This window comes from Cephus cinctus, unplaced genomic scaffold, assembly GCF_000341935.2.
Source record: "Cephus cinctus unplaced genomic scaffold, Ccin1 Ccin1_scaffold0842, whole genome shotgun sequence".
Lineage (NCBI taxonomy): Eukaryota > Metazoa > Arthropoda > Insecta > Hymenoptera > Cephidae > Cephus > Cephus cinctus.
The window spans coordinates 14,096-25,874 of record NW_014333430.1 but is presented as its reverse complement, the minus strand read 5'-3'; the positions used below and the strand labels follow the sequence as shown (position 1 = coordinate 25,874).

General features: G+C 32.5%; 2 protein-coding genes across 3 annotated transcripts; one reads left to right on the top strand and one right to left on the bottom strand.

The window, feature by feature from the left end:
* Positions 1-154: 154 nt before the first annotated feature.
* Positions 155-2,313, top strand: LOC107270853. Its single transcript, XM_015746242.2, has 3 exons — positions 155-472; positions 560-818; positions 898-2,313. The coding sequence occupies exons 1-3, from the start codon at positions 314-316 to the stop codon at positions 1,737-1,739; spliced, it is 1,260 nt and encodes a 419-aa protein (XP_015601728.1). The 5' UTR covers positions 155-313; the 3' UTR covers positions 1,740-2,313.
* A 601-nt stretch (positions 2,314-2,914) lies between these two features.
* On the bottom strand, positions 2,915-10,803 carry LOC107270850 (amidophosphoribosyltransferase). 2 transcript variants are annotated; one of them, XM_015746236.2, is made up of 8 exons: positions 10,649-10,803; positions 6,627-6,848; positions 6,263-6,555; positions 5,930-6,179; positions 4,619-4,855; positions 4,237-4,364; positions 3,923-4,144; positions 2,915-3,835 (listed from the first exon to the last, which is right to left on the bottom strand). In XM_015746236.2, the coding sequence occupies exons 2-8, from the start codon at positions 6,829-6,831 to the stop codon at positions 3,563-3,565; spliced, it is 1,608 nt and encodes a 535-aa protein (XP_015601722.1). In that variant the 5' UTR covers positions 6,832-6,848; positions 10,649-10,803; the 3' UTR covers positions 2,915-3,562. The 2 variants fall into 2 exon arrangements, with proteins under 2 accessions (XP_015601722.1, XP_015601723.1); XM_015746237.2 differs by lacking the exon at positions 10,649-10,803 and adding an exon at positions 10,390-10,493.
* Positions 10,804-11,779: the final 976 nt, after the last annotated feature.

The window sequence follows — 11,779 nt, the reverse complement described above, 5'->3', positions numbered from 1 at the left end:
CGACGGTCGACTGGTACTATTTCTGTCGGTTATGGTTAATTTTTTTTCTTATAGGCGGCGTGACTAGTCCATGCGATTCACATTATATCCGGCAGATGGCGTTACCTCAAAAAACCTAAGTCACTAGCAGCCAACTTCAGTCCGGAGTCGTATACTGCAGTTTACCCCATTTTGGTGTGTCATCCCCACGGTCACCCCCCCTGGTGGTGTGGATCAGTGAGGATAGAGAAGTGCCCAAACCTGTATACAAGAACGTGCCTATGACGAGAAGAGAAGAAAAGGTATAGGACAGAGAAGAACAAGTTAAAGAATTATGGACTCAGATTGTGAACAGTCAGATGACGAAGAAGAATTTCTTGTCTATGTCGAATTTGAAGGTTTTGTAGAACGAAACACGTTTAGTGATGAGAATCTGAAGTTAGATATAATTGGTATAGATTCTGATTATCCTATTATAGAAGTTAACGGTAAAGTACGTAAATTATAAATCTTTGATACATTTTTCCCATCTCTTGTTTATTTATTCTTGTATATTTAAATACGATTTTAATCAATCTAGTTCTATGAAGGAACCTATGAAGATGCTGTCGGAACGTACTTATTTTTCAAGAATGATGAGAATCCCATTGTCAATGACCTGATATTTGACACAGTTCCTACTTTAAAATATTTTGCAAAAACAAGAAAATTGTTACGAATGCAAAGAGTTTTCACTGCAGCTCGAACAGATGTTCTAGGAGATTCTACTCATGCTCAATGCATTCCTAATATAAATACTATAAAAGAAGCTGGAGTACCTTCAAAATACCATGATAATGGTATGAATTTATGATATACTAGTAAAAAATTTCTAATCTATAATTCTTGCCTTTTCACTTAAATTATTTTATTCTACAGCCCTTTCTTTTTGGACTGAGATGCGTGATGACAGGTTACAAGCCTTAAATGCATACTTGGAAAAACATAGAATTCGTGAAGAAAAAAAGTTACAAGGAATTCAACTGGATTCAGAATCAGATGAAGATAATCCATTTGCTATATACAAATCTAATAAAACCACTATACCTACAACGAATATGACTATGCTGAAAGAAGATGCAAATTCAAAAGACATTGAGAATAAGCTTGACCATGAAAGTTGCCAATCAGTTGCACTTCCACTTTTACATAGTTTACAAAAAGATAGAAAACAGTTTCCATTGGAGAACAATAAAAACACTAATGTAGATGTAAACCAGAAAATAGAGTTGAGTCAGAAAGAAGAATGTTTTGGATTATCAGGAGCAATACATTCTAGACAAAGTTCGCATAAAAAACTGGACTTGAGCACATATGACGTAATAGGTAAACACAAAGGAAGTATTAAGGTAATCAAAAGAGCAAGAGGAAGAATTGGTTCTACAAATGTAGAAAAGGCAGTAAAGTCTTCAAGAAAGAAACAATTTTCTGAAACTAAGGTAGTGACAGCAGAATGTATCAATACTGGGGTTAACAATCTAGAATTAAGTGACAAGAGTAAAGTTGAAGAAACACCTTTGACAGGTGAAATACAGACTGTAGAAACAAAGGATAACGTTGATATTACAAATATAGAAGATAATAATCAAGATTCCCTACCAGAAGCATGCAAATTGACAACAAATACAACTTGTATGAATAAACGACTCAAAAAGAAAGTCAAGCGCGAAGCTAAAATGAAAGAAATTTCAGAACAATTGAGAAAGTCACACCAAAAATAGTAGTACAAATATGTATATTGTAATGTATGAAAATGCATCCATTCAATACAGATAATTTATAATTAGACTATAATAAACTATATATTTTTCGAAATTATAAGAAAACTATTTTAAAGGTACGATGTTAAAGTTACATATGCTTATTAAATGGTCTTTATTCTATACGACATAAAAATTTGTATTTAAACAAAAATGAAGTGTAAGGAGGAGTAGGGGGAGCGACAAAAGTCGATGCGCCGGCGATGTTATCACTTGCTCGCGTAAGTACCAGGCCCTGGCAATTGATCTGAAATGAAAGAATGAATGACTCATATAGCACAAAACATTCAAATACATTTGAAAAACATTACTGAAAAATAACAAGCAAATTGATATGTTTCAGCAATGTTTCTAAAACGTATCTGAATATTTTGTGCTTTATGGAAATAATCTTAATTTATAATAAATTGCGTATAAAATGAATTAAAACCAAGAAAGTCCAATTTTGTTAAAAATAATGAGATAGCAATGTCAAAGTTTAGTTTTTGGCCAATAATTTGTGGTATTTTGTTAATAAAAATATTTGTTTAATATTTTTCTTATTACTTCTAAATTAACTTATCCTCGTTTCCATCAAATATCATGGCGATTACTCAACTAGGGTGTGGTGAAGTGCTTTCGTCAACTTGGAAAACGTAGTTTCGAGAAAAACTTGTTTAAGATATTTCGTACCATTTTTATGGGGTTAATATATTTACATCACTCACCGTAAGTCAGTTAGTCAAAAGCTATAAGGAGGTCCTTATTCTCTCTGAAAGACCCTATGTCGTTGAATAAATAATTCACACTAATTTCCAGGCATGATGAGACTATCCCAACCTTAGTTAAAACATACCCGCTTTTACTTATTGTTCTTCCGCGCACTGCGTCACTCATACATCTATAACTTCTACAATTTAACGAATTCCCAAAAATTCTTTGAAGCACGTATTCTAGAACCTAACTCTGACAAAATGCAATAAAAAAAGAACGACTTTTTTATCTGACAAAGTAGAAGATTGCTTTAATTCTTATTGGATCTTGATTGTCACTAACAAATGAAAATGTACACATTTTACACTCGTACAACCAGTTTAGGCGACAGGAATGAACCTTTTGATATGTGTTGAACGAATAGCCTTAGCTATAACGATTAATCCAGATGTGAAGGTTTTTTATTTTGTAAAAATATCTATAAATTTAATATTATTTAATAACGACATAATGTGTTATACACTTTTCAATTATCCAAATATAGACTATAAAAAAACTTGTATACTTATACAGAAAATATTTCATTATTATTCATCGTAATAAGACACGCGAATGAATATATGAGGCCTGCGAGAGCCCTCCTTCCTGAGGATCCACTTTCTTACAGACTACAACACAAAAGAGTCCTTTAAATATTTCACTAATGTCACGGTCCTACTGTGGTTGCTCTTACGTAATGTGCTTCTGTACATTGATATAAAATACGTAAATAACATGTGGAACTACAAAATCCTGACACATTATGCGCTCAACCTGTATATTTCATTGAGCAATAAGATCTAGTTTAAATACTGAGTCGAATGCATTTCAACCCAAAAAAATTTACGAAATTCGTAAGGATAAATGGCATGTGGCGATTATCGCCGTAGCCTGAGATTACAGTGATCAGATTTTTCGTATCTGAGTATTCATATAATAACTCTCACGCGTTACACTATTTGAACGCATCATGAAACAAATATAACGCACTGCATTGTAGGTACTTATACATATTATCTCATAATTTTTTCATCTTGAAAACTTTTTTTAATTCACCAATCCAAATCGCCTGGTAATTCGTCAGGATATTCGCCAGTCAAGCAAGCAGTACAGTGTCCAATATAACTGCTTTCTCTATTATCCATTCCATTTCTAACAGCTTGTACGAGTCCTTCCACTGAAAGGTAGGTTAAACTATCGGCTCCAACGTGTTTGGCTAATTTAATGCTGTCCAGCCTGTTAGCAATGAGCTCCTCTCGTGTAGGAATATTAATACCCATGTAACACGGATATTTAAGAGGGGGTGATGCTATTTTGATGTGAACCTGAAAATATTAAAGAGTACTATGAATGGATAAGCTTCTCGGAGAAATGCAAAGTATGATGTTACTGGCATCGATATTTATTTATACCTCTTTAGCACCAGCATCACGCAGTAATTTTATAATTGGTCCAATTGTATTTCCTCGAACAATCGAGTCATCAATCAAGATTAATTTTTTACCCTTCACATTTTCAGATAACGCGCCAAACTTTTTTGCGACGCCCAGCTGCCTCAATCGCGTGCTCGGTTGAATGAATGTTCTACCGACGTATCTATTTTTGCAGAGAACTTCGGCAAATGGTATTTGCGACTGTAATATTGAAATCAGTGTTTGACAAGATTGTATTTCAACTTTTTTAATTGCATAAGCTCTCACAAAAGATGTCTGTCATCGAAATTTACCTCTCTTGCATAACCGTGTGCTGCGGCTGTACCCGATTCGGGAACAGAACTAACAATGTCGGCTTCAACAGGAGATTCCAAAGCTAATACTCGACCGCATTGCATGCGAACAGAATATACCATTTGTCCTAAAAGTAAAGATTTAATACTGACAAGATAAACTTACATTGCAAAAATGATGACAGTTTTTCACATTCTCTCTTTTAGAAGCCAAATTACTGGTTTTACTAAAAATTTATTTGGTAGGATTTTTACCAAACACTTTAACAGACATTTTTTTAACACTTAGTTATACAGTTTCTAACTATTTGGAAAGTTTGACGTTAGAGATCCAAATATAACCATACGACTTTATATATTTAACATGGAATATTATATTTACCTTCAAAAATACTGTCGCTACGCGCAAAGTAGACGTATTCAAATATACAAAAAGCTTGTGGCTTTTTATCAGGCCTTTCAACAATGTCAATCGTTTTGAATCCTTCCCGTGTCATTTCCACAATTTCACCAGGAAACACTTCACGGACATATCTGGCACCGATGCTAAGGAAACCACAGGATTCCGAAGAAATAACCCAGCCATCAGCTTCGTCATCTTCGTCAGATTCATCACATCCTAAAAGCAAAGATAAAAATATCACATTCGCACTACAAACAAATTTAGTTGAAGTGATCTTCTAGAATGTGATTAAAATACATCCTTTTAGTAAACCTTTACAAATAATTAAGAAAATGTTATTTTAAAAGGTTGAATTTTGTTTATTACATAGGTTGAAAGTACATCTCAAAAGTCTGTCATTTAAATTTGTAATCAAAATTTGAAAAGTTAGAAAACTGACATCATTAAAAATAACCTTTGTGCATGCGAAAACAATGTTTGAACTTTGATAGAGTTTTTCTCGAAGTACCATTATTCGATCTAACGTCTCTTTTTCTCGAAAACTATTAACTCGGCACCGTCCACGTCACAAAGAGAAACACCGTCGTCTTCAGAAGTCTGTGAGGCCCGACAAGAGATCTATGGGTTCATTCAATGTCACGAAAAGTTTAAGGAATTATCTGGGAATTATCGTATTTAGAGACCATTTTAAAAGTGGTCCATGGGAGTAAAATACCCACATTTGAAAATGCTCCGGGCATCTGTAATCCAACGTAGACGGCGCCGGGTTAGATATCGATTTCAAGTTTGGCTTGCATTTATAAAAGTGAACACCTTACCCTGTTATCCTGTAATCTAAAGTAACAATTTTCTAATTCATAACTTTGCTTTTATAAACAAAAAATGATAGAATTTTAATATAAAAGGTGTAACTTTTTTCTAGAGATCACCATTTTGAAAATTGTTGTGATATCCGATTTGTTCTAATTCACCGGACAATTTTATTACCATACATTAGAAATCTCTTCGCTTTTTATCATTAAGTCTGTGAAGCTGTGAACCAGGGATTTCATTTCAATGTTTTTGCACTACCAAAGCAATTGGTAGTGGATAGCATTGCCATAGCTAATGAATATACCCACTAAATCCCACATTGAAGTAATAAATAGCTTTCTTAAAAAAGTACTGCTTTGAGACGAATGTATCCCGTTCCATTGTAATTCCGTTCCGTTCAGATCAATTTCGAGTTCAAAGGGTTAAAGACGACTTTTGGACGGTATGCACTGTCTGGGTATATAATTGAAAACTCACCTAAATTAACTATAGGAACAATTTTGCCGAGACAAAGCGGTCTGTTTCCATAAGGGTCTCGAACTCCATAGATTTTATCTCTTTGCATGATAACTAATGAATATGACAATGGTGCCAATTGCATAAGGTGTTTAATACGAGCCGGCCAATCGGGTCCATTGACCTCACCCTCCGGTGGATTTAAACATAGTGCCTGTGTAATCAGCTCAGAATCAGAATGCGTGGAGAGTCCAACACCGCGTCCTAAAACCTAGAGAATAAAATCGGTCATCACAATATAAAGTAATATTAAGACAAATTTCAGAATCAGCACATTTAAATATCCTGATTTACCATTTTTCTTAAAGATTCTGTGTTGACAAGTTCACCGTTATGCGCGACTGCCAAAGCTCCATGAGCCGTGTGAACAACAAAAGGTTGACAATTCACTTCCTCACTTGCAGCACTGGTACTATATCGCGTATGGCCAATTCCGAGATTCCCTCTAAGCTTCTTCATATTTTCGTCGTTAAATATATTGTTGATCATTCCCATTCCTTTGAGAACATGAAATGACTTTGCACATACACCTTCGCTTGTTACGATTCCTGCGCTTTCTTGGCCTCTGTGCTGCAGCGCTACCAAACCTGCAATTTTATTTATTATGCAAACAGTAAGTTTAGTCCGTCACTTCTTCATTAACAGAGATAGAACTTACCCAAACAAATTACTTGACCAACATCTATCGGGGAGGGCCAATCTCCCGCTGCAATGCATCCAAAGACACCACATTCATGTGTAAGGCCTGACGATTTTTGACCACGTGTTTCACCCTTACTACGAGGTCGTTCACACTGGGATTTGCTTAGAGAAAGTCGTGACATTGCCTCAGAGCAAAAATTATCTTCTGCTTTAGAAGACATATTATATTCTTAAATACCTGGAAATTATATAAATAATCTACAAATGGCCTTGTATATGACATATTGATATTGATTATCCATTTGGATAAAATAAATGGATAATCAATAAACTGTATCCATTTGCCCACGAATGGTTTAACTGAACTATTTTGGCAAGAACTACAAACATGCCGAAGTGTAGTAGTCTCATTCATTTCGCCCAATCATCGATTACATTGAAGTGATTCAGTTGGCGTGATGTTTAAAACTGTTTAATTAACTGAATTGAATAGACTAAAGCGTTAGCCCTCACAACGCAACATTGGACCTAATAAAGTATATAATAAAATTCTTTAAACGTAAAATCTATTAAAGCACCTGAACATCTAATAAGTTGGACTGCTCATTTTATTGTTTTGAAAATCAATGTACTCATATGAAATGAATAATCATTCTGTTCACTACAACATTTAACCAATGCAACAATATTTGTATTTTGGTTTGATAACATAATAATTCTTTAGACCTATTTTTTTTTAACTAGCAACAAAGATATATTTTTCGACTAACATTACATTCTCTGGACAGCCCGTGTCGGTTTAGTTCGATCAACAAAATGTTCAATACCATTCCAACCAATACCAACAACTTTCTTCTCTCAGTGCATGAAGAAAATATAATTCTGGGGTCTATTAAAATTTGGAAAGTAATGGTGATCTATTTTTGTGAAAACTCAGCCCATAGGACAGCACAATAGTTTGCGCCTTACCGTGCAATATTATTTAATATTAAACAAATAATCATAAGCACAAATATTTTTGGTGGACAGTTCAGCAATAGAAAACGGAACTAGTGAGACATAGAGCTTCTTTGAATGGGAAAAACAAAAATCTCCAAGATAGATAAGAAAAATAAAAATTATTGTGCAAATTAAATTAAGTAAAGAATATTCTAAAGAATGGCATTGTAAAATAAAACGCAGTTTTAACCCTCTAGCGGCAGGCAACATCGAAATCCCGTTTCTTTTGTGTTCACCTACTACCTTATATCTTATTACAATTCTAAATAACAAATATAAAATTTACCCGACTTTTTTAACAGAGAAATAAAAAATTGCCCGCGATTAAAAGATTAATTATCGCTATTTTAATCAGAACAACTAATTTGTGTGAGACAACATTTAATTTTCATAATTCACAAAAAATAAATATGAAAATTTGTGTTTAAATAATCAAGAAACGTTGCTAGTACCTAATGGCTGAGATTGGCAGTGTGGATCCTGATTGTAAAAATTCAACATTTTGCGGATAATTTTACAATAAAAGTCCTTTCAAGAACTTTTAAAAAGCACTATAAGTCTAATTGACCCTTTGAAGCATATATTTTTCAAATGATCGGATTTTTAAGAAATTTGGTATAAAACGGGGTTTTGGAGTCCATTAACAGATTTTCAAAATTCCTAATGGCGGATTCAAGATGGCGGCCTCCGAAATTTGAAAGGTATGGAATACATACCACGCATTCGTAATCAGCGACCCCAAGAAGCCTCAGATATACATTTTCATGAGATTTTCATCATTTTTCGATTTTGAGTCCGCCATTTTGAATTCCTGAATTTTTAATTCAGATCGTAATCAGCGACCCTAAAAACCTCTAAGAACCAAGTCTCGAGCAAATATTCATAATCGCATCGTAGGAAACAAATTTTGGTGGAAAAAAACAACTGATTTCCACGATGTGTTTATTCAAAACTTTATGTTAATCAACAATAAAACTGGTTGCAATTTTTTCTGGACTCTTTGATGTGTTAAGGACCTTGTGAGGCCAAAACTCGGATTCTCTATGGTCTAGGAATAAAATTCAAAAGATAAAAACGATGGGCAAAAAAGTGCGTCGAAAATCGACCCACTATGCTTCAAAGGGCTAATGCATTACCAATATATTAATAAATTGTTCTACTCTACTACAGTAAAGAAATTTAAATTAGTCAATTGATGCTTCACATAATACACATTGTTTTCCTAGAAAATAGCATACACTGAATACTATAAAATAGACAAACCAATCAAACTATGAAGAAACTTAGAAGGTCAAAGAACAACAGTTATGTTTTAATAAACATGCAATCTACGATAATACCATTCACAATAAGATAAGAGTATGAAATAAAATACTACTATGTGGAAGAATAACTGTAATATTTTTACAAATGAACTACGCATAGGAAAAATAAATTATAAAATTTAAGAGAATTGGCTCGGCCTGATGGAAAGATCCATTTTAAAAACATAAAATGTTGAAGACAATATAAAATGTGTGATCAACTTTTAGATATGTAGTGCATGCTCTAACAATAAAAATATTATAACAAATTTGTAAAAGAATTAAAACTTGTAATTATAACATAATCTAGAAAAATATATATATATTCTATGCATTGTTGATGAAAACTATTTTGAATTTAAAGATTATAAGCAACATTTTGGCAAACATACCAGTAAATAGAAAAATAACTTGATCTTTGTAACATCAATTAAAAAGTATTCATATTGCTAAAGAGTATTGACAAGTAAAGAGGACCCTACTTTTATATTATTTGCCAATCCGATTCATTATCAGACACATTATCGCAATACTGCTATAAACTTTTGACCCCCCCTAGCACGATATTAGACGTTTTTTACTCATTATATGCATTTTATAAAATTCCACATCCATTGCTTCATTGCTATAATTTCACAATTAGTTTCATCATCAAAAGATGTTGACATCAAAATTATTATACCAATCTTATAGCTTACGCAGACCCAGTAGACAAAATCCACAAATATTTGTATCATATATCACAATCATTTTCTATTAATCTTATTCATTATAGCATAAGATATTATTTTTAAATTAAATTATTACTTAACATAATAACATATTATGCATGAATAAAATATGGAAATATTTAAGTTGCTTTCCTCTTTACATTCTATGTCCATAATAAATTTGTATGAAAATAAAAGTGTATTATAATTTCCTTCGTAAGCTGTTTATGATTGTAAAAGTTATATGAATATAAATATGATGCATAAATATGAAAATCATTTACTGAAATTAAAAATACTTATAAAACAAATATATTATTAAACTCAAATGACATACAGAAAGTTATGGACACAAATTGTTAGAAAAGGGATTATATTGAATTTGATGTTGGTGTTAATTAAATGTTGATTCATATTTTAAATAAATAACCCAAGGCTAACTTTAATAAAAGATAACTTGCTAAAATTTGACATGAATTACAAACGTACATTAAAGTTTTCTACTCATTATTTGATAATAGATCTTAATTTAATATAAAAATAAAGAAACAACAGCCAAGCACAAAATACACATCAGCACATAATACGTTAGAATTTCATTCCTCTTTTGCAACATCAGCGAAGTTCTACCTACGTTCTTCACTCTCAAAGAAACGTTGCTAATAACAGCATAATAATTTAAAAAAAAACAGAATGAGAAGTTGGATAATGTATTAAAAATATTGCGTGCAGACACAGACAAATCACATCACGTCATTAGAAATACCTTTGACAATTAGGCCAGCGTGTGTTCGATAGGAAAAATCCGTCGTCAATCGTCAATATTTCTTGACAGGACTGTACTTACTATACTACTTTCATGAATCTTCACTGTGATCATATAAGTACATATTGTATGGAAGTTTTGACTGATTCTTGTGCAAAAGTCGCCTGTCTAATACTTTTATAACTTCGAAAGACTCTTCATTTCCGTGAAATGGAATCAAAAATATTCCTCGTATTCTCAAACTATAATTCATGCTTACCACGTGCTTCGAAGTTCTCGGTCAGTTAATGTCACTTCCTCTTTCTTTACACTGAAAGACCCTTTGAGTTATATACGTTATAAATGTATGTTCACCGGTCGCGTGCCGGAACGCGAATGACCGCGTGAACCAATGGAAAGTCACTTTTGACTAGTGGAGCTGTCGCTTTCCACATGTATGTACATAAGTACTATTTCTTCTGATATATTTCGCCCCGAAAAAAAAAGTATTTTCTAGTGCCACATCAAATCTTATGCAGCACGTAGTTATATATTATGTATATTTTCACAATACCTCCTTTTTTTTATAATGGCAAAAAGGTTAAAGTAATCATATCGACTAGAAAATTGTGGAAAATTACTTTTGATTATAATTATGAAGTATTATATATTCAGGATTTATTTAAACGTATTTATAACGACTTAGTTTTAATTATATTTTAAACATTTATTTATGAATTATTTCATGTGTATATGCTTACAATATGTAGCATATATATAGTTTTTCAGTAGAAGCGGACCATCTGAACATAGTTCTACCATAGAAGTCAAATGGACGGGCTAACTTCAGGTGGTGCGTTTCTACTAAAAAAACCCTGTATGTCCATATCATTATCTATATAAACAAGGTCAACAACAAACAAGTACTAGTAAATACACTATCCCACAGTTGTTATGTGACTATTCAAGGCTTATGTAAATATAATTTGTTTAATTTCTATATGGACTCGGAGTATGACATGTTTTTTATATTATCATATTTCATCCAACAATAAGATTTGTATTAAAATATCGCGATGGTTTGGAAGAAACTTTGAGTTGCAAAAAAAATCGTTAAACACTATAGCTGTAAAGATCGACAGCATTTATGGATGTTTGAAAGTACTACAAGATTTGCTGGGTCAGTTATGTAAATTCTGTATAACATACTCTACTATCTGAGAAGCATAAATGTTCAAAAAATATATGTTGGGCAAGTTTTAAGAGTAATGGAATATCTTACATTTTAAAGATAGCTGAAAAATCAAATTTTTAAAATTAAATTTCGTCTATGTAACACCTTTTTGGAATGGCAAGAAAGTTATCAAAAGATTTAAAAATAATTATCCTTTTGGATATGCAGAAAGCTATT

Excerpts from the sequence above, each read along its gene's own strand:
- LOC107270850 (XM_015746236.2), bottom strand. The coding sequence starts at position 6,831 with ATGTCTTCTAAAGCAGAAGATAATTTTTGCTCTGAGGCAATGTCACGA. Across the intron at positions 4,365-4,618 it reads TAGCGACAGTATTTTTGAAG|GACAAATGGTATATTCTGTT; the intron begins GTAAATATAATA and ends CTTTACTTTTAG. Across the intron at positions 4,145-4,236 it reads CACACGGTTATGCAAGAGAG|TCGCAAATACCATTTGCCGA; the intron begins GTAAATTTCGAT and ends TCAATATTACAG.
- LOC107270853 (XM_015746242.2), top strand. The coding sequence starts at position 314 with ATGGACTCAGATTGTGAACAGTCAGATGACGAAGAAGAATTTCTTGTC. Across the intron at positions 473-559 it reads TTATAGAAGTTAACGGTAAA|TTCTATGAAGGAACCTATGA; the intron begins GTACGTAAATTA and ends TAATCAATCTAG. Across the intron at positions 819-897 it reads TTCAAAATACCATGATAATG|CCCTTTCTTTTTGGACTGAG; the intron begins GTATGAATTTAT and ends TTTATTCTACAG.